Raw genomic sequence first — 26,982 nt, forward strand, 5'->3', positions numbered from 1 at the left:
GTGTGTTTTTTGTGTTTTGTGTTTTTTGTGATTTGTGTTTTTTGTGGTTTTTTTTTTTGGGGGGGGGGGGAAGGTGTTGTTTTGTTTTGTTTTTTAATTAATACTGCTGCTATAAATTTGATCCCATGAACTGATGGGCAACCTTTGTTTCCATAAACATTAATGAAAGTTTAAGGTGATTAATATCCCTTTGGATAGGCCCTTTATATAAAAATCCTCAATTGTTATAAACACATGTGCCATTATAGGCTTAATCCAGAATGGATAATTTTCCAGCAGAATTAGGTAAATCTCAAAGTTATAGGTTCACCTGGCTGATTAAACTCATTGAAGTATCCTTGTGCACTACCTTGGAAATAGTTTGACTTTGCTAATATTGAAAAATAAGCATGAAATGGTATAAGCAATAAATAAATACGCCTTAGGCTTTGGCCACAATTTAAGGAGGAAAAATCTTTGGGAAAAGGCTGGAAGCATGATATTAACTGGGTTTGGTTTGATATTTGGACAAAGAAATCACTGCTCTGAGCTGAGCAGAGAGATAAGCGCCTTGACTTGCAATAGATTAAGAGCCCTGCATTGGTTAGAACAAACCATGTTTGAGACTCTCCCCAAGTGCTGCCACGTTTAGATTTAAGATTAACTGCAGCAGGATGGCGGAGCGGCTGTTTGTTTTATGAAACAATCACTAATGACATTAAACAGACGGTGCCCCTTCCAACACGATTGTTCATTTGCGATAAACTGAGAGAAGCCCACAAGAGATTGGAAAAGAAAACTCATAAGTGCTTCATTTTCAGGCTCTTACAATGTCCTGTTGGAGGTGACAATTAGTGAAAGAGAAGAAGAGCCTAAGTCTTAATGCATTTAGATTTTTTTTTTTCCAAATAATTTGTACATATTAACTTTATCTTTATACCAAGGAGCTGCATGGCAATAATATAATGACAAGGTTTTCTGTGTGGATTTTTTCTCACTCTCTCCCTCCCCTTGCTCCTGTCTGTGTGAAGCCCACACTAAGCATTAACAGTATTAAAAAGAGTGTTATCTATTAGTTCAATTAGACATCAGACATTTACTTTTCAACGTATTTGAAGACTGATTTGATTTGGGTCCAATCATTTAAAAATAAGAGAGCAGAGCTGTGTACAGAGCTGTGTACAGATATCTGTAGCTCTGAAGTCTTAATTGCAAATTCAGATAAGGATTAGAAGGGGCTGTATCTCTGTAGACCAAAGGTATTTGCTAATACCTGAGATATAAAAGTGGTTAAATTCAATATTTACTAATTTAGGATTTCCACTTTGGATTTTGATTAAGCTTTTTGGTTGAAAACCCCACATTATTAAGCTGTGATGAGGGAAAAACTAACCCTTTCCGAAGCCTCACTTTAACGCTTTATTTCAAATAATTTATTTTGGACCTTCTAAAAGCTGCTACAATACTTCATTTAGAGAAAGAAAAACCCAACGAAAAAACCAAAAACATTGTCAAAGGCCTGTTGTAGCATTAAGCTTTTGTTTTGTACACAAAGAAATATATTAATAAAAAGTGTTTTTAAGTGCTTATTACCGAGATGGTTTGTTTTGAAACACAGGCTTTTTCACAGCAGTTTTTACACTTCATTGTGTACTATGAAAGACACACTAAGTAGAGGTTGTCAGGTTCCCATCTGAAGTAGACTACTGCTGGGGAATGGAGCCATTTATGATGCCACTCAAGCAGGACTAATCTAGAGTAGATCTCTTATAAATAACCAGCCAACAAAAATACTAAATCATTCCCTGTTTCTGATTGAAGTGGGCAGAATTGCTGTTTTAAAGAGCAGGAGATGCTCCTTATGAAGATATACCAAAAGAATCAGTGAATCTGCTCAATACAGTTGCACCTCAACCTCAGCCTTTCTGGAGGAATGAAAGCATCGGTTTCACGTAGACTAGATTCTTGAGAGTTATCCTTTGTTTTTCAGGCTATCACTTGATAGATAGGTGCTCTGTGGTTTTGTTTTTGCTTTATCGACTCTGGCTGTTGTAAATCTCCTGTTGTAAAACTTAACACTGTATGTTCTAACTTGCTATAAGTGGTCTCCTCACACAGTGTAAACGCTGATTTACAAACCCTGCCTTCTCTGTCCAGGGTTCCTGAGATCACACGCTCTTAGCAAGGGCTAAACTAGAATTGTCTTTTGCACTTTAAGATGTGTTTTGGCAACGTGATACTTAGTCTTCCAGACTTATTTACATGACTAGTCCCTGTTATGAATAATTGAACTTCTGTGTATTGCTTATGGAAAAGAAAAAAGAAAAAACACTTGAAAGTCATGGCTTCCCATTAGGAAATAGGTTCCTGCTTAAAATGAAGGATATTCTTATTTTTTTGAGGCTGGAGTAGCCTTTCTGTATTTATGCTTAGGCATCAGGAATATGCAGTTATCTTTAAAAATAATAATTCTGCAATATTGACTTAAAGGACTGGGAGGGTGAGTAGGAGAATACTTTTGGCTCTAAGGATATACTCTGCAATTTGCTGATTAATTTGCCTCTTGTTTTGAAAACTAACTCTTGCTTTAGGGATTCATGAAATGTGAAATGTATTACCAATTCAGTGCTGCAAGTCTCTGGTACAGAGAGCAGCCAGCACTGACGCCAGGCATTGATAGTGGCACACCTTTGTGATACAGGCATCTACACACTTTGCTCCTCCTTTTTTCTTTTGGAGGAAAAAACCTTGGCAAGAATTAATCTCAGGATGAGTAACTACCCCTCACACCATAAGGACTAAGAGTGGTCCAATGTTCACCTAGTTTTAAGGCTAGAGAAGTTTTGTTGGGTTTATTTCTATTTCCATCATCTTGGATTTTTTTTTTTTTTTTTTCAAATCTCCAATTAGTTATTAACATAGTCCCTTTCATTAAAGATTCGGGACAAAGATAAAATAATTAGTTGCATAAAAATTTTGAAGGGTGAATGTGAAGAAAATGCAAGAAATGGCATCTAGAATATTTCCTGCAATAATGTTTAGTAGCTATATTTTTGTATCTGGCTGTACTAGATTAAGTATTTTAATTCCTTCCACAAAGATGGTCTAAAAGTTCTGTAAAAATCATTATGTGATCAACATATATACATTTTCTAGGACTTTGGATGTTTTCTGAAAGTTGCTAATGTCTAAGCAGTTGTGCATAACTGTAGTTTAGATATTTCCTAATGCATTTCCAAGCCATGTTGGTTATTGTTCCAGGCAGGTCAATAATAAAAGGAAAAGAATAAAAATGACCTTGCTGGAATCATTGTTTGATAAAGGTCCTTTCTTATTTCATTAGTCTCTAGATTAGTTTTGTGCTGGTATGAGTCCATTCTAACTCTATTGAAGTAAATCCTTTCAAGTCCAGATTTAGTGATGTAATAAAATTTGGCCCAGTGTAGTTATAAGTATCCATCAGAAAAACCTGTGGATTAGGAACCAGTAAATTCTAATACCTGTACTGAGATGGCATCTGGATCACTTTGTATACAGTATTGCCTAACGTGGAGAATGACAGAAAAATAGTGTTGAAACAATGACTGAGATGATAAACAGACAGGGCAATCAGTATTTTGTAAAGGTGGACAAGACCTTGGGGAAAATGTAGAGATGGGGTCAACTAGCAGAGACAAGTCATACCGTGTCTCCTGAAAAATAATTGGAATCTACAGTTTTACCTATCCAACAGTTTTGTGATGAACTTACTTTTAAAGAATACTTATGACTTAGGGGGAAAGAGGAACACTAAAGCCAGCATGGCTTCTGACCTAAGTAAGGGCTCTGAGCAATGACTGCAAGACAGCCAAGTGTGACATACAGGGTGATAGTAAGCGTAGCAGCCATTGCTGAACTGCTGAAGGCTAGGCAAGGAAAATTTACGATGAATGGACAAGTGATGGAAACTTGAATTTTTATGAGATATTTTTTCTTTTTTTTTTTTGTCTATGGGTTTAACTTTCATATGAAACTGCTATGATAAAACAGCAGAGTTGCTCAAAAACAATCTTTAAAATATAGCCCATCAAAATTTCCTGTCTTTATCCTATTTTTAAACATTTCTTCTTTGTCAGGTACTCTACACATGTATTATCTGTCTGTGTATTTCTATGCCTGTTGGCCCGATATAGTTTTATTGTATACAAAATGTTTTAACATCCATGGCTCTATTTCCTGTTTACACTTTTAACATACGAATAAGCAAGAATTTGTCTGTCTCCATAGCCAGAATATGCTACCTTTTGTGTTGGGTAGCATCACAGGCACACTGTGCCAGGCTGCTACTTGTCTTTCAAGACAGTCAATAAGACACAATTGAGTGTCATCCTTACGATAGCACTTAATGTAATATGCTGAATTGTGAATGATAATCCCACATAGCATGGTTTGTATTTTACCTGTTAGTTTCCAACATCTCTTATGACTGCTTTAGAGAAATATGAAAAGACCAGGCTATTGAATGGCACAAAAAATATAGATACAGAAGGCAGAATGCTTGTTTTTAAAGAAAAAAGAAAGAAAATTTTATTTTAAGAGAAAAAACATATTTTAAAAGGAAAACAAAAAAACCCAACCAAACAATCAAAACCACAAAACCAAACCAAACAAACAAAAGCCCCAGATAAACAAAACAAAAAAAAAAAAAACAACACAAAACCCTTTGAAGTTAGGGAATAATCCTTTGATGCCAGAAAACTTTAATGAGGGTTGAATAAGTACATGTAGGCCTTTCAACTCTTCAGTATAGTAAAAAAAAATGTCTAGTACTTGCATTGGCTATCTTGGATCTACAGCCAAAAAGCCTGCAAAAGTTCCAGATCAGAAGGTGGAAACTCATTATATTTCATACTCAGGACAGAAATTTGAGTTATTTTCTCTAATTGTGTGTCTCTTGCCTTTGTAGTCAAGTAACTTGAGTCCAGCTTTCAGATTTGAGCCTAGCTATTAACATGGCCTTAAAGCTGTATCATTTGACTCTGACAAGATGCTAATATCGTAAGAGCTGTTAGAGTTTGTTGTATTTGAAAAGCTGATGCATCACTTCTGAAACCGAAGCATCAGAAATTAAGCCATACAATTCATGAAGGCTTTGCCGTCTGCAATGCATACAGGGACATATGTTTCATTTTTAAATTAAAACCTGAGCTGAAATTACTGCACCAGAATATTAGCAGTTGTGTTTCTCCAGATAACAGTTACTCTGAATTAATCAAAGTGCATCTACCAATTTTTCACAATGTTAGCAACAATCCATTAGCTGGTGTTTGGTACTGAGGTTTCTCTTTCCAAAGTTTCAATCTCCAAGGCCGAGAAATCTGTTTCTTTGAGTAGCAATGAGAGAGACTGGTAAGCATTTAAAAATGGTAGACGGTGTTCAGCTACTAGCAGTTTCTAACAAAGTTTTTATCTTCTTGAGATTTATTCAGGGAAAAAGGCTGAATTGTCTTCTAAAAGTTTTTTTTTAATGCTTATAGAGAAAAGGTAGTTTAAGGTGCAGAACCGTTCTAAAATACTTGCTCTGCATATACCACTTTTAGTAGCTAGCTTTTTTTTTTTTTTTTTTTTACTAGTCTTTCTGGAGCTAGTTGAAACTGTTTAAAATGCTTTAGTGGTACAAGATCCCCTGATAAGCCCTTTTAACTAAGAGCTTTCACGCAGTCCAGTATCTCTCAACTGCTGATGTTTGAAGCCAATATTTCTACATTAGCTTGCTAGGAACACAGGTAGTGTACATGTTAAGCATCCTTTGGCTTCTGCCTTTATCAGTGGGATTGCTTTACCTTGAACTACTGTACAGAGTTATAGGTAAACAGACAGGAATGTGGTGAGAAAGTGCACAGAAGAGGGATTTAGATGAGGAAAAGTTGTGTCTGCTTTGTTTGATGAACAAAAGAAAATAACACTTTGAAAGGCTGCAAGTATTAGCGTGTTATTATCACATCCTACTTTCTGCAGAAAAAAAAAAAAAAGTTTAAAGGACAAAGAGAACTTTTCTGAGATACAGAAATCCTCTCTCTACTATCTACGTATTTAACATAGTTGATGTGGTTTGTGTGCTACCAGTACCACCGCTATTTTGTCTGTCTGGTGCGTGATGAGTTTGCCAGATTAGAAGCATTAGTGCCCTCTATTGTTCATCAGAGAACTGCAAATATTTTTACAGATTGTGATCCTTATTATCACTCTTGGTATCAAATAGATCCTAACAAAACCCATGCACATTATAAAAGCATATTTCTATAAGCTAAACTGCTTCATCAAGAAGAGTACATATGTGCTTTCCCTATATCGGCGTTCTGCTGCAACTTTTTTTTCTTTATGAAATAAAATAAAATAAATTTTAACCCACATTAGGGGAAAATGTCTTGAAATACTTATAGAAATAGATATTCTTTTTGCTCATGTATTTGCTGACAAGTTCCCTGCTTCTTTCTGTGTGTAATTTTTTAGCAGCAAAGACATTTTTAATCAAACCATTCTCCAGTGTCCAGGAGGAAAGTGTTTTGAAATAAATATTTGATCCTTTGCCATTTTTTTTCCTTTCTCAAATTCAGGTTTATTTTCTAGAAATCAGACTTTTATTATTTTGATAGGCTAGTGGAAATATAAGAGAGTGCAACTTTTCAGAAGAACAATAGAAAAATATCATGGCCAAGCTGTGGTGGTGTTTTTTTTTTTTTTACTACATTAAAGTGAACTGCAAGAATGACAACTTCATTCAGGCAGATCATTTGGAATTACATTAAACAGCTGCTATTAAACAGCTGACAACAAAGGAGACCATTTTGATCTCAACAGCAGAGAGATTCGAGCAGCATGCTCCCTCAGTGATGTTATGAAGAACACATTGTGCTCTTGTATACCAACACACAGTGTACTCCCCACTGTGCTTGTTGCCAAACACCGTTTTTTCAAATCACTTTGTATTCAGTCAGGGATCCGGGAAGTCCAAATCCAGCCAGACAAATGCAGCACAGCTTAGTTGAAGCAGCTTTAACAGGTGCCATCAGCACAGACTTGTCGAACCAGAGAGACAACGCAAACAACTATGGAGTGGTGGTCAACAGGGTGTGGATTTGCCCCACTGCACATGATGGCACGGGGGACTGCATGGCTTTTTTGCCACAGAGGCTGGTTAATGGCACTTGGGTAAAGCGGCAGGGTTGCAACTAGGAAAATATGTGGTAGCTTCTTACAGACGGAGTCTGCTAGACTTTTATGCTCACATTAATTTGTTCTTCTCTGTCATGCCAGACACCGAGTGGACCAGAATAAAATGAGCGGTACCTGCAAAGGGATAAATGGAATGAATGTAGGATTGATTTAAGAGGGTGCTTCCCTTGCTTGAGATAGTTGACTGAAGGATGAGGAATAAAATAAGAGTAGAGATAATTGGATGGGTCATTGTCTTCTGATGTCCTTGTCTTTCAGGGTAGGAGAGCCATCCCTTCATTATGTCATTGTAATCTGCCGTTGCTCATAATACACCACGTGTGTTGCCCGCTAAGTTGTGTTACCTGTTCCCAATGTGTAGTTATCCTGCATTTTTTCTGCCTTTTCAGCCATAACCTTGACCCACTCCATGCTGTTGACCTTCTCCTGTAGGTGTGTTTTTTTTTCAAGTGACAGAAAATCGGTTGCAGTATTTAAAGCAATTGTATATTCTATTGTTTTCTTTAAGTGAGGACTTTGTGTAGTGGTCTCTGAATAACACGAAGGGATATAGTTGATCTGAGGACTAGAATATATTTCATTGCCTTCTAGCAAAACAGGGAAATTCCAGAAAAAGTTTTTTCTAAATGTTCAGACTTTAATTTCAAATTGCAACATAATATTTACTGTGTTGGAGAAATATGAAACTTTACTTCCTCGAGAAATTTTGCAAGGCAATAAACTGAATTTTTATGTTAGGCCCTTAGTTTCAGTTTTATATTTGTATTTGCAGGGATAGTCCTTCTCAATTCTACAGAAATTATGTGAAAGAATATGTGAAAAGTTGTTGGATGGGGCTCTGCCATTCACAGAAATATTTTGCAACGTTGTCTTAAAGGACGTACAGTATTGATAAGGAAGAGAAGTTTAAAGTATGCACTAGATGATGCTTACCTGTGCCAGAAACTGGAGACTTTGTTTTACTGTAAGAAAAATTCTACCTTTATTATTGTTGTCACACTGATAAATGGTAAAAACTGGAAGGTGACCTGGACAGAAGTGTTAATAATAGTTAATGATTATAAGGGGTGTTTGTCCTCTGTTCTTTGTCACACAGGATAAAAAGTAGTAAATTGTGTTCGTGTTGGGTATGTGTACTTCCATTGTAGAAGTTTCTTGAGTTTGAACTTAAATTGGACTGCAGTGATTACCTAGCTTGATTGTATATCATGAGTAAAAAAAACCCTTTGTCTGGAAATTTTGTACTTGGCTTTATGCAATATAATTCAAGCTACATCATATATTCAAAAAAGCCCTAGCACAATCAAAAACATTAAGTGATCCAGAAACTACTACAAGATATAGTTACCTCAGTGGTCAGTTCTTCAACTTGTTTCATCATATCTCTAAACTCTGTTTGTCTAAAGAACTGTCTGACTTATGTGCATTTTGTGTATTCTCATCAACACTCTGTCTTTGCTAAGCTAGATTCTTATGATAGTTAAGTTATTCCTAGTACTCTGTTGTTTATGGTGAAGTGACATTTCATTGTACTTGAAATGCCAGAATAAACACTATTTTCAAAGAAGAAAGCAAAACAAATCAACTGCCCCCCGACCCCTTCTATCTCCAATTTTAAAGCAATAGCTGCAATTGGACTTGAGCATTTAATGCTGTAGTTACTTTTAATTGCCTGTATTGTGATGAAGTATTGCATGTATGAGGAAGTTTCTCTCAGGTTTGACAGTGAATTAAACCAGTTTTCCAGGATATGAATGTGGCTTGCCGTTCATTGTATGTTTTTGGAATTGAGTGTTGTCCTTAAAAACAATGGGTCTTGACTGGTAGGGGCACACTGGTCTCTTGTTCTCAGCCTGGGGGAAGCTGTGCCTCCTTCCTGCTCAAGACATCGGAGGGGATGGGTGGAGTTTTGTTCTCTGTCTTTTCAGAAAGACAGCTGGCTATTTCTGATTTAGTTTTGTCTTCCATCCTGCTGAGTCCAAGACATTTTTTTTTTCTGAGCTGGATTACATTTAGTGAAACACAAGTCTGTATTGATGTGAAAAGGAAGCACTTACTAAAGTCAAGCATTAGACATTCACGCTTACAGAGGTCTGTGGGCATGTTATATCCAGCATCGTGCAATGGCTTATACACTTTAGACTGTAAGGAAAAATGCTGTAGAGATGACATAAAAACTCAGGTAATGAGCAAATAAAAGGAAAAATAATCTAGAAAGATATAAGAGTGAGGCTGAAAAAGTCTAACTAAAGCAGCCTTGTTTCTTTATATGCCCTTGTATTGGCTTAAAGTAATTTGTCTTTAACTGATACACATTCTTCTCAACATATAGCTTAGTGTTAAGGAGCTGACACTCAATGGCAAGCCACAAGAAGGCTGAAAAGGCAATATCATGAATAGTGAACTCTCTCTTGGTTTCCTTGACACCTGCATAGCGCATACTGCCAACTATGATAAATGGAGCAGAAACATAGACACTTACTAAAAAGATGGAGCAGAAGTTAAAGGCTGGAGCGAGAGACATAGAAAGATGTATGCTTGATCTCACTTGGAAAGAGAAACAAATGGGTAGGGGAGCAAGTGAAGTTGAATGACATCTTGAAGACAGGAAAGGACTGAGGCTGAAGTGGCAGAAGGCCAGCAAGAAGAGCAGATGGGAGGTGGGACAAGTTTATTACCAAAGAGGCCATTGGATAGTAACAGTGCACATATTGCTAGAGAAACAGATGAGGTGAGCTGATCATTTTTCTGAATTCTATCTGAACATGTCTCCTATTCAGATTCCTCATTTCTTGAAGTTGGTATACTTTTTGGGAAACTTCCCTGGCAGATGGAAGAAAACTGTGCTGTGTGATGCTCAGAAAAGAGATCATCAGAAAGACAGCAGAGTGGGATGGGGGAATGGAGCTACGTTCCAGAATATTTGAAGTTGTGTTCCAGAATATTTATTTTCTTAAATGGGAAATAAGCTGTTCTTAATTCTAAACCATTGCCCACAGAAGAGCAAAGTAACATTAGAGAAGCGTATCTTGATAAAGATGAATTGGCCTGAACAGTTATTTCCTTACTGTGGGAATGAGACAAAATATACCATGTTGTTTGGCTTGATAGTGGGGACAACTGAATTTTACCTGGCCACTATTGTCTTACATATCCTGTGTATGTTGACAGATGAGTGAGTCTGACCTGACGCTGGGAAAAAAATAAAACAAACAGCTGACCTTGCAAATGCCCCAAAGAGCAGAAGAAATGATGTTTAGCCTGCAGGGCTCATTAATTAGTTGAATTTCTCATCTATTCATTCTGGGTCAGCTGTGCTGCTTACTCTACTCCGGAAGGGACAGGCTTGTAGAAACCACCATGTTAGGTATCTTCAAGATGCAATACCTGGGCATAAACTATATATGCAGTCAGCAAGGTGTATTCTACAACTTCTGTCCTCACATCTTTACTAGGGGGTAGAGGTAAGGGGTTACTTTCATTTGGATAGCTACATAAACATGTTAGATGATCTGAATTGAGATTAAAGCAGACCTTGGACCAATCTGTGGAAAATGTTTTCCTTGGTTAGTCTTCTTCTTAACTCTTCAGCTACTGTATCTCTCTTCCTTCTGTATTACTTGTTTTTTTAATAAATCAACAGACACAAGTAGTTCCAACAGTGTAGTAGTATGTGATTTCTCATAATATCTCTAACACTACAGTCTAGAAAAACATTGTAAAATATTGACTTTAGTAACAATTATTTAATTTTGTTCTATGTTTTATTTTTATCATAGCAAGTTTAAGGACTAAATTTTGCTCTGCACCATATGTACACATGCCTTCTATGAAGTTAGCTTGTATACCTGCACAGCTGAGGGTAAAAGTGATCTGTCACCTTGACAGCGTGTGAGGGATCTGCAGTGCTTTAGGAGGTATGATACCAGGACAATTGGTAGTTTCATACCTCCTCGGCAATAAAGCCATTTTCAGTGCTAAGGATAATAAAAGTTGGCTGTTCTCTTACTAGCACTTGAAGAGACAGAATGTACTCTAGCCTCTTGCTCCAGCTCACGCAAAAGCAACAACAGACAGCAGCTTTTGAAGCATCAGTATTAGTAAAATTTAAAACAATGGGCTGCTTTAAGGAGCTTTGTGTTGCCTTTGAATCCAAGTAAGCGTTCTGCATTCCTCACTGTCTCTGTGCTTAACTGCTTTGTTTTTTGGCAATAATAATATCATTTTATGTTAACGTGATGATATTCATGCCTGTAAATCTTCAAAACTGTGTGAGTGAGAAAAAGATAGAGAATTTCTACTCATCGCAGCCACCTCTGGGGAGAAATTCAGCATTTGTTCAACACCAAAGAATAACCTTACCTGCAAGTTCAGGACAATTAAAGTATAAGCTAACAACGTACAATTCAATATGCTACGTAAAACGTATATTGTGCTTTAGGATATGCGAAGTAGAAGAAAAACACAGACACCTTCCCACCCCCCTCTCCATGCTTGCTATCCCAGATTACTTCTGTATATGTAAATAAACATGGGGATAAACCCCTCCACAGAGAAGTTTCTTGAACTCCAAATTGTGTGCAAAAAGCCTGTTACCCTGAGCATTTCAGAGGAAGGGAGAGAGCCAAGAAGACAGATACAATGTGTACGTACATACATATCACAGACAGCCAGACTAAAGCCAAAGTGTCTACTGGACTGTGTTGCTTTTTTTTTTTTTTTTTTTTTTTTCTTGCTGTTTAAAGCCCTAGCCTGTATTATAACTGGCTTAAATCCTGTTATAATGCAAGTTTGATCTGGAGGTCTCTGCTTGTGAAGGTTTTTTGGTGTCAATTCTAACTTTTAAATTAGACAATATTAATTTTGAAAGAATTAGCTGGAAATTTCCTCCTACTGCAATGAAATGGCACGAGTTAGCCAGCCTAGCTGCTAAAGGTTTTCTAATGAAAACCAGGGTGATATGAAATTTCCCTGATAGAAGGATCTCTAGACTTCATCTGCTGTATTAAATACCAGCCTAAAAGGGACAGTGGAAGTCACAAATGGTTGACTAGATATTATCTACTTTTACATTCCAGGGACACTCCTTTACTTCCCTGTTATGGTCCAAACAAAGCCTGAAAATCTTGAGGGTTAGGACTGTTCTCTTCCTCGAGGCTGACAAGCTCCCTAAAAGTCTCGCTAGCTTTTAATTTTATTTGAGTGATTTTAACCGGTTCCTTTTCGGATACCGGGTGAGGGTTTTGGTGTGGACAGGTGTTGGTGCGACCGCATTCCCCACAGGGCTTGGGGCGGCCAGTGGGGCGCCGGGAGGTGTTGAGTGCTGAATGTTAAGCTCGTTCCTTTGTATGGCTTAGAAATCTCTGTTGTCCAGAATTGTACAGATAAGGCAGACCCATTTGCTTCATTGTCAGGCAATGTAGCTGAATAGAAATGCAAATGTGACATAAGGGGACTGCGCTGGGGAGGCCGTTGCTGTTACCTACTCTAACAGTGCTCCTGGCTGTTGGAAAATTCCTGCAGAATCCAAGGGGGGCGGGTGGGAGTGTGGTGTATTTATTTTATTTATTTATTTATTATAATTAGCTACAGGTTATAGGGAAGATTCTCCAAAAGAAAATGTATCTCTCTTGCAGATGCTTTTATTTTTATGCATTGGAACGGCTTGGTTTTAACTCCCTTATCAAGAGCCGCATGCGCTGCCCAGACTAAATTGGGAGCATCTCCACACTGTTTGACAAATAGATTTTTTGTAAACTGATTTAGCCTTTTCATTGTTTGCATTTCATTATATAGCAGACTTCATGTCACAAAATCGGTATTCATTCAAAATAGAGAATTTAGAGATAGGACTGTAGCCAGATAAAAAAATATTGCACAGGTCAGGTCTATTAACCATGGAATAATAGCAAGTCAGTGATCCAAGGGGTAGTTCTTCTGCAGGGAAGGGCTAACATAACTGAGGTCAGGAGTCAGACCTCAGGACTCCAAATGTGGCTGTCACCAGATTTACAAGTAAATCTACTGGGAAAACAGGGAAAATGAAGGGACCTTGCAGGATAAGGAAAGAGAAAGGCAGCCCAGCTCTTTCATCTTAAATCTCAGGCTTCTCAGTGGATGAAGAATAAAAGTCTGATTTGCTTAAGTGCTTCACTTTATTCAGAAACTCTGAGTTGCATCTTCCAAAGCATGATTCAAGGATCTAACTCAATCAGGTTTAGGGAATTTATTTAGAAAAATAACAATAAAAGAGTACCGATTCTTGTTTTTCTGCCAAATTCATTATTGAATAAAGACCGTTAGCATTCTGAAAATATGTATACCAAATGCAAACAGTGCTAAAGAATAGAGATATGGACTTTAATAAGACTGGAACAGTTTATGTTAATGCCTTAGGAGCAGATAATTTGGAGTAAACAGGTCAGTAGGAAGACTGAGTTGCAACTTTTCCTTTTGGTATTTTATTTCTAAAAGCCTTTCCAATTTTTTGAAGGCTATTGTTTCCCTGACAATATTAGAGAAATTCTTGCCTGTCTCTTAATGGTCACATTGTAATGCTTGCATGCAGAAATTGCTTTAGATTTTCATATTAGAACAGATCCCTGCCATCGTTCTCATGCTTATAATCCAGCTGTTTTGAACATAGTCCTGGACAGGTTCAAGGCAGGTAACAGAGAGGGTGTTCCCTAGGAAATCAGTATTTCATTGGGTAGTATTGTTTGAACTCGTGCTCAGATAAGTTGTAACTGTATTCTTCTGGGTTATCTGGTCTGTAAAGATATTGTATTATGTTGCTAGTATTAGATCTGTTTTCTAGATGTGCAAAAATGGATGTGCTTTCATGAAGTGGGTAATCGGGAATCTGTTCTGCGATGTTTTATGGGGCGGGGGGGAGAACACTACTCAACATGCATTTGTCTGAGGAAGGAATGTAAAATCTGGCTCTTGGGTGAGAAATAGTAAGGTGTGTAACACACTAACTTGGTGTGCTTTCAAATCAGCTCACCTAGAAACTCCTTAAGGAAAGAAATGGGGACTTTAGAGAGACAAAATTAATAAAGTTGCTTCTAACTAGAATGAAAGGTGGAGCCATTTGCTTCTGCATACATGTGTTGGTTCAGCTTACTTTTTACTACTTATTTATTGTGTGTAAATGTAGGATCGTGGTTATCTACATATATTATAATACATTTACGTGTGTGTTTGTGTAGGTACAGGCGCACACATTCATGCATCTACAGTAATTGAACCAAATTGTTTGTGATACAAGTGTCAGAAGTGCAGTAAGTCTAAAGGCTGTACTTTCTGGATCAATTCACACCTTGAGTGAGTGCTTTAGCAGGAAAATATTGACTGGATCTGCTTAAAAGTCATACTGCTATTTTATTGCTTTATTCAGCATACTTGAATCAAATAATTACAATTCTCGCTTTTCCTTTTTTATCTGTGAAAGACAGAAATTTCTGTCAAAGGCAAGTTAAGCTCAATTTCTGGAAATATAACACCTGAAATGATGGCAGACCTGGCAGGAGGAAAAAATACTGATATGAAAATTTAGATTTGCATGTTTTGTAAAAAGAAAATTAGAGTATAAATCCAAATTTGCAAGTACGTGAATTAAGCTGAAAGAGTGTGTGCACAATGTTTATACCTTAACCATTATACACAGAGCTAAATCTATTGATTTGAGATTGAATAATTGAATAGGGCTAACTGTCTGGTCAATAGGAGTGAAGCTGCTATAAGACAGAAACATAGGTGATAATAGAAGGCTTGAGCTGCAGAAGGATTTTGTTATGGTTATAATGTGTCATTTAATCATATTTACTAATTCAGCCAGAAAAAATGTGTTTTCACTGTAATAATGTAACACAGGCATTTTTGTTAATGTGAGATTCCCACGTGTCGTATTAAAGATGTTGATATGATTCCATTAAATATTAGTGTGCAAGTCTACTAGAGAGAGCAGAATTGTTGCACTTGTATTGGTGTATATGGACATATTTTTGACTGGTGTTCTAGATCTTTCACCCCCTACTAAGTGGGAAATTAATATAGCAGTGGTGAACATCATTTCAGTGCACACTGGTATATTCTGTACAGGTTTCCTTTAATCAGCTCTTTGACTTTCGTGTGGATGTAGGACCTGGGAAAAGAGCAACTGGTGATGAATTCCTTGTTTCTTTGGAACTGCTGGAACCATACAATTTTCCATCTGGGAGGTGTATATCCATCAAAACCTTTATTTTAAGTCTCTTCATGTTAATGACGGGAAAAGTACAAGATGTGCTTAATGTCTTCCTGTGCTTGGTTTGTACACATACTTGTGTGTCCAAGGAATCATTTGACCTGGACTCTAAATATGCCTCTATACAAAGTTTACAATATTAAGGGCTCAGTCAGCTGATATATGCATTTCAAAGAAGGCATGTGTACAGAAATAAAAATCAGAATTCTGTTACCACAGGGCAGATTTCAGTGGCCTTCATTATAGAAGTCTCTACCTGCTTTAGATCTGGGGTGTCTAGAGATGAGTTAAGGGTATCTAGTACTTTATGGGCAGGGGAGATTTGTTTACTGTTGAGCACCTGTGTTGCCATTCTTTTCTGACTGTTTCAGATCTGTTAATTTCCCATGGTGAAAGCTCTGATTCACCAGCAGAGTCAGGTTATCCTGAGCTGAGGATGTTTCACTAGTCTCATTTGCCTCCAGTATTAATTCCGTGCCAAATTCTTGCTTCCCAGGTCAGTGAAATGTTAGAAGATTGAGAATCTCATCTCAATCTTGGAGAGAACAGTTATACATTTCTATATTACATGTATTTCTTTCTTAATAGTTACAGATAACAAAAGTAGGACACCCATGCAGAAAGTCCCTTCTTGACAAGCAGATTATTTTTTTCTTTTTCAGTACTTAAAATAGATGCTTTCCTGCTTGTTGGTATTTATTGTAGTTAAACTGTGAGTGTTTAGTTTAGTGTTCCTTGCACCTTTAAAAAGTGCAACCCCTTTAATCTGTTGTTTTAAAAAGCATACATTAGATGTCAGTCGACATAAAGACAGCAAGTAGAGATAACCCTGATGTAAGTGATGGTTCCAGTCATCTAGTGTATGGATAAAAGATTTCTGAGGCTATGTTACTTGGCAGTTCAACATGATCTGGCTGTTTGTTAATCAGAGAACACGAGAAGAACAAAGGAGAGAGAACAAAAATGTTGAAACAAGTGTTGTATAGCTAGAAGATGTACAGTGGGACAACTAATGCAGTGGTAGGATTGGATAAAGCAGCGTCATGGAAACGATGAGCCATAGGAGGGTAAAATTTGTTTCACTTTGTTTCATGCGACTTGAGTTTGTTGGTAAAGGGGGATAACATTTTGTATTCAGTCAGAGAGCATGTTCCGTAAATCTCTTCAGTTACCCGTTCCCCGGGTGTCGCAATAGATTAAGTCGCTGTGTGATGATATGACACCGCCATCACTCGTCTTCCTGGGATATTGCTGGAGGCAACAACAAACCTGTGTCTTTGGCACATGTGAAGAAATTTAGTGCTTGAGGGGTTAAATTACACAGGCTCCCCTGTGGATCAGCTTATGCTTGGACAGTAATAATAGCAATAACATTAATAATAAAAATGCCAGAGTGAAGGGAGTGGAGGGGGAGCAGGGGAGAAAAAGAAGAGTGATGGAAGATGGGCTGGGATGGGCGGGGGGGTGGAAAAAAAAGGCAGGCTAGAGAGGATGCATTTTGTACAGCAGGTGTACAGGCTCTACGTCAGATGTCGTAGGAGCATCTGCGATATATGCACATGCACAAATACACGTTCCAAAAGCTTTGAGGATGGTTGGCAGGTATGCGCACACTCTCGCTTCAAGCCATGATATCCTAGGGCAGTGTAACGAGCAATTCGTGTCAGCTCACAGGAAAGATTATTGGTGTTTTCACTGGGGAAATATTTATGCTCCTTCTTCTTCTTCTTCTTCTATTTTTAGCACTTGGAGCTTGCAGTCAGGTAGAAAGGCTGGTGAGGGAGTGGGATGAGACCCATTGAGGGACACGTCTCATCCCTCAATTAGTTGGAGCTAAACCCCTAATCTTGCTTAGGAATAGCTGCTGATGCTAAGTTTTCTTCTTTCCCTTCTGGTTTAGTGGGATATTACATTTCACTGCAGTATAGGTGATAGAATGGGATGTCAACTGGAATGTTTTGTTTCTAGCAGAAAGCACAAGCGTTTTTTAAGGAAGGTATTTTTACGCAGGTGAGGCCTCCAAATAAACCAAAAGGTCATGTAAGCACAGAATAATGTGAATATTTTTATTATTTTGTTTTTAATTCCTGGATAGAAAAACTATCACAGTAAGGGACAGCAATTTATTGCATTGGGGACAGAAAAAAAAATAAAAATCCGAATTTGTTCTCTTTCAGATTTGTTGTTTATCATAATAATCCTTCTAGTGAAAAAGGCTAATTTACTCTTTCTATAGGAATATTTTAAGTGTGATTATCATAATATCACAGCTGCTGAAAAGGTCTAAAATAGGACATTGACCTTGAACGTGTTCCTGTGTTTAGTATGTGGTGCTTAACATTCAAGAAACAATATAACTGCAACTCATTTATTAATGTATAATCTCAAAATGTTAACTCTGGCTCTGTAAATACATGCCACAAGGATTGCAGAAGGCTTGCAGTATCCCATGAAGTACATGTGGTATTTTATCAGTGTAAATATGTATAAGATTTTCAAGATTTCTGCTGGGAATACTCCATAACTAAAGTAAGTTTTCCCTTTGGTACTGCACTAGTTTATGATTTAATTTTTACTGACATTCCACCAGTCATATTATTAGCTTCACAAAATGAAAGTGAAATAATCCTGTATTAATTAAACAGAGCAACTGAATTCCCTCAGTCATCTTATCCTTGGCTGTCTGAGACAGTAATGCACTACAGCTTCTCTGAAGAAACTTACACTAAAAAAAGAGGCTGGGGTAATAGTGAGATACCCACATTGAAGTGTGTGCTTGCATTATCTTTAGGGAGTAGACCTTTTTTGGTGGATGACAGGCAATGTGTGTGTGGCTCCCTTTTTCTATTTTTTTTTTCCCCTCTTTCTTTTTGTCAGAGGCTTTGGAAGAGGTGTTTTGTCAAGAGAATAATTTTCATTTATAGCAATGTGAACAGTTCCTATTCTGTACCAGTGAAGGCAGTCATTTAAATACCCATGCCCGTGCCCTTGAAAATAAAATGAGGAGAAAATATGGAGTATTTATTTGAGACCTGATGAATTGAATGTAGTTTGGTAACATGGTGAGGCAATTGCTGTTATTTCATGGAGGCATTTTTTATATGCTGGAACTGAGTGTAGCAGCAGAAGCTAAAAGCCAAAAGCCTTGTTCTGTGTATTTGTGAATGCACTGTGGAAAAGTTTTAAGGAGTATTCAGAGATTGTGTTACGTGAGCTTTTTTCCCTAAGATCAAAACACAGAGTAATTAATGCTAAATACAGATTGAAGTAGCAGATGGCTTTAAAGTAATAACCTGCTACAGTTTGTCCAGCTATGTACAAACAGGTGAGCAGAACTTGGAACTTTCATAGCATTGGGTTTTTTTAACTTATTAGCAGTATATCCAGGGATGCACCAAGTGTCTTCCAGTGAGCAGCACAAAAGGCAAAAGACCAGTAGACAGTAACAAGATTGTTCTAACGTTGATTTTTGCTGTAGCATAGCACATCTGAGTTGTGTTTCTTTAATTAGTGACTGTGAATAAGGAGAAAATCACATAGTTGATGACATTTTTATATTTATTTCAAATTCTTAATAATATGATATTTTCTAGCTAGACTTTGAATAAGGTGCAATGGTGTATGGCAAATTTCTATCTAAAGTTACAGTATACTAGTTTTCAAGTAAAATCTCAGCAGCTAATAGACTCTTACATCTTCTTGCTCCTTCCCAGATGGCTTGAGCTTGTTACTCCTTTTGGTAAATACACATTTGACACAATACACTGTGTGGCTTCTGTGAAGTGATGCTGAGTCTTACTTCTTCAGTTGCCTTGAGGTAGTTGTGTTTTAAGAATCTGGCTGTTTGGATGCCTTGAAGTGCCTATAGTGTTTAAATGTGAAGATGCTTAAAGATGTACTGTTTGGCACACGGGAAAAATTATATGCACAGAGAGACATGGAAATATAGGTGCTGCTTTGTAATGCCCCTTGACTGGTACAGGCACCCGTGATGATTTTTTTGCTTTCCCTCTCTGATTCCATTACCACTGTTTTGTATAGACTCCTTGTGGCAAGATTTTGCACTGTACGTTTTGATACGTGAGTGCAGATGTGCGTTTGCATGAATGCTCTCATTCTATATCCCCTGATAAAATTCAGTAAACTGATACCTGGCTTGCTTTTTTTCTTTCCTCTACTACTGTTTTTACTTCTACAGAAAAGCTTGAGAAAATGAAGCTACGTGTCGCCCCAGTTTATTTGCTGCTGTGATCTCTTTCTTATCTTTTTTTTTTTTTTTTTTTTTTCCCCAAACTGATCAGTAACTGTGAAACCCAAGTTCAAGAATGTAGTTGGAATTCCAGACCCCAGTCTTGTAGAGGTGACACTTTTAGTCCCTGGGGGAAGAAGCCAACTGCTTTGTTTATCAACATGCAAAGTACAGCACGGTATTTCTGGTTCTCCAAGAAGCAGCACCGGCAGGGAAGAGAGCCGCTTGCTTGGATGAAAGATGGTTGATAGAAAGGTAGTGATGGTTCACAGGAGGAGAGGAAAAATGTGTTATTAGGGGGTATAGAGGAAGGTGGGGTATGACATGCCAACAAGGTAACAGGAAACTATGTGAACATGAAAAGGAGGGCTTACAGGAAGACAGACCATGAAAGAAGGAAAGAGACCATCATGTTTCAGCATCTGAATATAAATATACAGTCTTGGGAGATAATGAAGGAAAGTAGAAATCAAGCTAACCTGTGCTTTGGGAAGTTTCAAAATGGATTAGCTGTCATATTTTAAGGAGGGTGTATTCCAGGGAACTTAATACAGAAAAGTGACCTTATCAAATTACTCATGTATAGGGATTCATTATGGGTAATTTTTAAATAAGAAAACACATACACATGAAAATATTTGAAGGCATTTTAACATAAAAATATTGGAAAATAGCAATTTCAGGTATAAGTCTATGAACAGACACTCAGAGACACTTAGTACAATGTATTTGTATTTTCCTGTTTTGCCAATGTAAACACATAAATCAGTTCGTAGGAACTGTATTTTGAGTTTATATAGTAATACAGATATTTATACATAGAGACATAATATTCAAGTTCTGATTTGATCCCCAAATCGACATTTATCAAATCATTAAAGAGGACGTTTCAATACAGTAACATGATTAAATGCGCCTCATTTTAAAATTTGATAAAAAGTGATTTTTTTTTTTTTTTGGTCTCTGATGTTTCTATGGAGTACTTGGATTTTACTCTACATTTCAGAGCTTTTTAATTCACTGCTCACAAGTGAATTTACATCTTAATTACAGAGTTCACATTTAACAAAATAGACAGCATAATGCCACTGATAATTAAGCTTTTACTACCTGCTTTTGTACAGTAGTCTAAGCTGTAGTTTTGCTGTGTGAGTTCCGATTCCTAAACTTGCATGTATTTATACCAGGTCTGTAAGAAGCAGGCCCAGTCTTCACATAAGGGTAAATACATAACACTGGAATCTCTGCTGCAAACATATACAAACATGTCTATCGGATGTATGTATTTTGGAATTGGGTTCTATTGTTGTATTCATTTGGTAAAATGCTGTGAAATAGATTTGGAGAGGGCATTTGCGTTCCCATCTGTGAAAGGTATCAATGAATTCTGAGGGCGTGCACTGATTTGTTTTGATCTAAAAGATTGTCATTTACATCATGTTAGGGCTCCGGTCACAAAAGATTTTGTAGGAGTTGAGCTGAATTATAAAAACTTATGGTCTTTTCAGCTTGTGTGCTTTTTTGTTTTTGTGTTTGGTTTTGGTTTTTTTTTTTTTTTTATCTCACCAGAAATAGCCTGCATCTGTTTTCACTGGTAGGGGCAGAAACACTTCGAAGCTGGAAAATAAGTATGGTGTCTTATTTGTAATATTAAGTAAAAAGAGTACCTTTTGAGGGAAGAAGATGCACCCCCACTTCCTTACTGATCCTTTCAAGATGGGGTGTGTGCATGTGTTTCAGTACAAACAGTGTCTCTAAATTTGAGTATGGTCATGTTCTTGGAACAAGTTTAATCAGGGACTTTTCATACGAAAGTGATAAGCGACTCTCAGCTGGCTCTAAGCAGCGGTTTGCTGGAATGGGCTGGGTGATGTTTATGCAGGCATAGATACAGGGCTCTCTGTTTACTTCCCTTTTAGTTTGATAAAATTTACTTCACAGAAACCCAGACCCCCAAACAATGTAGAGGTCTGTGCACCCTCCCAGATTTACTAATGCAGACCTACTCCAGCGCTGTTCTTGTCTCGTTAAAACGAGGCAGGTTGAGTCAGTCCACTCTAATCCCTCCACAGTTACAGAAGAAATTGATCTGTTCAGGAGCTTTTTTTTTTTTTTTCCTCCTCTCTTTACTATATCTAAAGATACACATCTAAACATCTACATATTCGCACAGGAGCATACAGCTTAAATATAGCCATGCTGAAAATGTAGCTGACCTGTATATGAACACATATACCTGTATAAACTCCCAGTGGCACCCATGCTGTTCGGGAAGGGATTTGCGTGCTCGTTTTGCTAGAAACGTCCTTTTTTAGGAAGTACAAAGTGAGGCTTTTAACATAGATAATTACATATCTATAGAAAATGCTATATATTTATAGATAAACATATATTTAGATCTATTATACAGAATAAAATCCCAGCCCGCCCACCCCCCCCCAACCCTCCCCCCCAAGCAACTCGGATGACAATGAAAAGTTGAGTTACCCAGAAGCTTCGGCAGGCTGCACTTGGTGTTATTATTATTTATTTTTTTCCCCCGGCGCCGAGCAGTTCCAAAGGTTAGGGCGGCAGCGGTCAGGCGAGGACGCCGAGAGCCGAGCCGGGCCCCGGCCCCGGCCCCGGCCGCCAGGGCGACGCGCCGCGAGCGGCAAAGGGCAGCGCAAACTTCCTCCTCTCTACCTCGGGGCGCGATCCTCCGCCACCGCAACCGGGCGGCTGCCGAGGTGCCCGCCGAACCGCGGCGGGGCAGCTGCAGGAGGGCAGCTCCCGGCGGGCCAGCGGCGCGGACATGTCTGCGGGCTCTGCCCCGGCCGCCGCCGCCGCCTCAGGCCGCTCCCCCGGCCCCACCCCTCTACCTGCCGCGCGGCCCGCGCGCCGGGCCGCCCCGGCGCCCCTGGCGCCTGATTGGCCGCCGCCCCACCAATCCGCCGTCCCCCCGGGCCGGGGGGACTGCATATGTAAAGCCCTACTTCATATTCATGAGCTCCGAGCGGGGCTTTAAGTCCTTGATTAGGCGCGCGGGCGAGCTTTTGGTCCCAACTGGCCGCGCCTGCCGCCGCCGCCGCCGCCGCGCCCGGGGAGCGCTCCTGCCAAGTGCGCGGCGCTCGGCCACGGAAACTTTGCTTTACCGCGGGGGCGCACGAAGAATGGTCGCCGGGCGCACATGGATTCGGTAGAACTTTGCCTGCCGGAGCCGCTCTCCCTGCACTACGAGGAAGAGTAGGTACCGCTCCCCGCCCCCCACCCCCCCGCTGCCGCCGCCGCCTGCCCCCCCCCCCTCCCCACCCCCAAAAACATGACAGGCGCCTAGACGCCGCTGCAGGTAACGCTGCGCCGGGGCCACGGGCGGCAGCCGTCGGCGGGCGCGTCGGGCCCGGCCCGGCCCGGGGCACTGCGCGGCGGCTGCGCGGCGGGGCGGGGGGGGGGTGGCGCAGGCGGGCGCTCCGCGCCGGGGAGGAGCGGAGCTGTTCGGCGGGCGAGCGGCCGGCCCCGGCGCTCGCCGTCTGACAGGTGCGCCGGCTGCCCTGTCAGCGCCGGGGCTGAGGCGGCGGCGGGCGGGAAGGAGGGAAGGAAGGAAGGAGGGAGGGAGGGCGGGCAGGCGGCCGGGCGGCGGTTGGGAGGGAGGGAGGGAGCGGCCGGCCGCCGCGCTGCCCTGAGGTAACGGCCGCGGGAGCCGCCGCCGGGCCGTTCGGTACTTCTGCAGGCGGGGCCCTCCGCTCTCCGCTCTCGCTTTTCACAGCGAAACACTTTTTTTTTTTTTTTTTTTTTTTTTTTTTTTTTTTAAACGAGCCGCAGTTCTTGGCTTGGCACTTCGCAGCTACCTGGCGGAGCGGCTCCGGCTTAAAGCGTTGGCGCCCAAACAAAACCAGACGGTCTGGGGCGGGCGGGTGGCTCCTCAACTTGATTTCAGTCCACAGCCGGTATTAAATATTAGTATATCACGGGAGCTGTCACCAATTCATTTTTCTTTATGTCGAGCCACTTACGTAGCTGTGCCTTCGTATTACGCCGAGAGTGACAGTAACACCGAAGAAAAAACCCACGGTAATAGCCAGCAGCGCCCTAGACGCAGCCTGTGGAAAGGCTGTACTGAGAGGTGACAGTGTATTATAGGTAGATGCCCACTAGCTGTCCTTACTGTCTGCATATTGCATTGCTATTCGTAATTAAGCCAGAGATGAAAAGTGAATTGCGGTGGTCGCGTACGGGTGAAATATTACGGAAAGTAACAAATAGCCTGGCTCGCAGGAATACAATTTCGGAAGGGGATGCAGGGAAAACCAGGTCGTAATGTTCCGGGGTAAATAAAAGAAAATAAACAGAGGTAGGATGCGCTCTCAGATGTGGTTTATAGGTCAGTGCACTGTGAGCTGCTGTATAGTGTAAGATAGCTTCGTAAATGTAAGAATTCAGTTTCCACAGCTTTTACTAACAGTGACAGGTTTTTTTATAAAATACCTAAAAAGACAATAAGTTTGGGTTTGTTTTTTTTTTTGTGTTTTTTTTTGTGGGTGCTCCCCCCCACCCCCACCCCCAAGGAGCTTTCTTGAATTTACCTTCTTGCAGCTAATTTGAATGATTAGTTTAGATAAGCCTCTTAGAATAGATGCATTTAAATGAAATGGAGGCACATGTCTTTTTGGCTCTGGTGCAAGATTAAAACTAATTTTTTTCTTGCTCTTTGGCTCAATTAAAAGTCATCGTAAACCACCCCCAATATATTGTCCGAGCATGGGGTTTGAGGCATGTGTGGTTGAGTGGACACAGAGATATAGCTAACATTCAGAAACATATCTGCTTCTCTGTCTTAATTAATAAACCCCAGAGTTCTACACGTTGTTAATAATCATAGTAATTGTGTTTTGACTATGTATTCTAACGTGTATCCACATTCAAGCATGAGGACGTACAAAATAAATATAGTAGTTTTTGCAGTTTGCAGTGTTGTGGATGAGGGCAGAAAGAATTTGAGCTAAAAATTGTCTGAACATTTTGGGAGTGCACAGACATCTGTCTGACCGTCACTAGGTATGCTTTGATTTTAAGGCAGAGCATGTTAAAGAATGCAATAACTTAAAACCAGCTGCAATCTTGGCTTTTTGCTTTTGCAGCAATAACAGTAACACTAATAATTACTAATAGTTAATAAGCTAACAGATGCAATAAATATATCTGCTTATTTTGACATATGTGTCAGTTTAATCATTCTAAATGAATCGGTGCGTTCATAAGGTGAAATCTCCTTCAACCTCTGATTAAAATGTAACGTTGACTAAAGGATTATAGAGCGGACTTAATTTTACTGACTGTTTTAACAGTTGTCACAGCTGTTGGAAGAAGGAAAGGCAATTGAAACACTGCAAAAAAGCGGGGTAGGGAGGGAGAACGGGACTAGTTTAGTAAATTTAAGCATGACTCTGAATGCCAAACACAAAAACCAAGGAGATTTGTAACTCCAGAAAAGCTCCTGTGCCCTATGTACATTTGCCCTTCGTGGCTCACTGTGTTTCAATAATTTGAATCCTCAGCAGTTTCCCTACTTTATCCATTTAAAAATGTGCAACAGCATTTAAATGTGAAACAAGTTCAGCTGTTAAAGCATGCATAGATTTTCATATTACAGTGCAACAGATAAAATACAGAGATGACAAGAAATAAAGGTTGTGTAGAATGACTGTCACATTTAAAAAGTGGACATAGACATTGCATCACGTGGATACTTCAGTGCAATGGTGGTCAGTATACATTTTTTATATTTTTCTACCCTTTTTCATGTTGCAATGTGGGAATGGTCTGTGGAGTCACCCTGCGAGTCTGTCTTGGTTATGTTTGTGTATGGATGAATATGAGTGTGTGTGTTTGTATACTCACATGCATCAGTACGTAAATATATATATGTGTGTGTGTGTGCGTGCACGAGGGGATTATATGCTAAATGTAAAAGAGTTTATGTCAGTTTCACTCTTCTTTAATATATACTGGCATAGCTTCTAATTCCTGAGGAATTTTTTAGAAGTGTCTTTCAGTTGTAAAGGGAGGAAAGGGGTGGACTGCAGAACGCTTCTTTGTGAAGTGAGAAGCAGCACTTGCTTCCACTCCATGGATTCTCCAGGCTGTGGAGATCTTTAACCTCATGCATTTGGTTTATTAGATAGCTATTTACAGTTGTTATGAAGAACTAAACCCCAAAGTTAATATTAAAGTCAAAAGCCTCCAGGCCTCTGTACACGCACCCAGTGTGTGAGGTGGCGTGCAGCTCCGTGTTGGGAAGCCAGCCCCCAGGCGTGGGTGAGCGAACAGCCTCTGCCTGCGTTCCCCCCGGGCAGCGGGCAGGCCTTGGTCCGTCCGTCCTTCTCTCTCTCTGGTCGTAGGTCTTCGCTTTTTTTTGGTTTTGATAGACTGCTGGCAAGTTTTTAAATCCCGCAGAGAGTATAAAGAGTTCGTGCTGAAATGCCCGTCTGACAGCTTTTCATTTACTGGGGTTTGCCCCACTTTTACTAATGGTTGCTCATTTTCATGTGTTTATGGTTGTGCTCTTTTATTTACTGAGCCTGGTGCGTTGCAGCGGTAATTAACCCGTGTTATTAGCAAAGCCCTCGTGGATATCCATTAATTCTCTTGAATGGCTGATCATTTTTTCTGTTCTTTCCCCCCTCTCCCATCCTCCCCCCCCCCCCCGCCCCCCCCCATTTTTTCCTATGACATGCTGTCCTTTTTGTAACAGTCCTTAAGCTTTAACATTTCCTACAAATTTCTTTCTAAACTGAGGCAGGTAGAAGGGCGTCATCCCTATAGTTCCATAATAAAGAATAACTATTGTTTTAACAAACTGTTTTCAAAGATGCTAATGGGAAGCAAAGCAACTGGGAGAATCTGTAGGGAACAATTTATTTAATTATTATTTTTCAAAACACATGCTTAATGATAAGAAAAGAGATAAGAATTTCCTTAGTCTTTTTTTTTTTTCTCTTTTTTTTTTTTTTTTTTGGTGTGTGTAGCTGCATTAGCTGTTTTGAATATTTAAGCGTTCATATTTTAATCAGATTTTAACTTAGTTAATAGCACTTTGGGCATTTAAAAAATATTGAGCCAGCAGAAAAATACTTGTGCTTGCACTGCTGAGAAAAGATAAGGGCCGCCTCATTAGCCAACCCTACTTTTGCAATTAATTTCAAATACATGGTGCTATTCATCAAATACAGAAGGTAACTTGTCTATGATAATATTTAACAATACTTGAAACCTACTTTGCTTAGAGTAGCTAAAAAGTATGATATGTCTATTTCAC

At 39.4% G+C, this 26,982-nt stretch overlaps 1 protein-coding gene across 9 annotated transcripts in view; it reads left to right on the top strand.

The window, feature by feature from the left end:
- ESRRG (estrogen related receptor gamma) overlaps positions 1 to 26,982 on the top strand; it is a 406,413-nt gene that overhangs the window by 217,469 nt on the left and 161,962 nt on the right. Inside the window, exon 1 of one of the 9 annotated variants that reach the window (XM_032989306.2) lies at positions 22,702 to 22,913. The exons of the other annotated variants lie outside the window; for them this stretch is intronic. Within the exon in view, the coding sequence (XP_032845197.2) occupies positions 22,858 to 22,913 (56 nt within the window). The 5' untranslated portion in view covers positions 22,702 to 22,857. Of the gene's footprint in view, positions 1 to 22,701; positions 22,914 to 26,982 lie in introns of those variants that run through there. 9 annotated transcript variants of the gene reach the window in all.

The sequence above is a fragment of the Tyto alba genome, unplaced genomic scaffold, assembly GCF_018691265.1.
Source record: "Tyto alba isolate M040663 unplaced genomic scaffold, T.alba_DEE_v4.0 Super-Scaffold_16, whole genome shotgun sequence".
Lineage (NCBI taxonomy): Eukaryota > Metazoa > Chordata > Aves > Strigiformes > Tytonidae > Tyto > Tyto alba.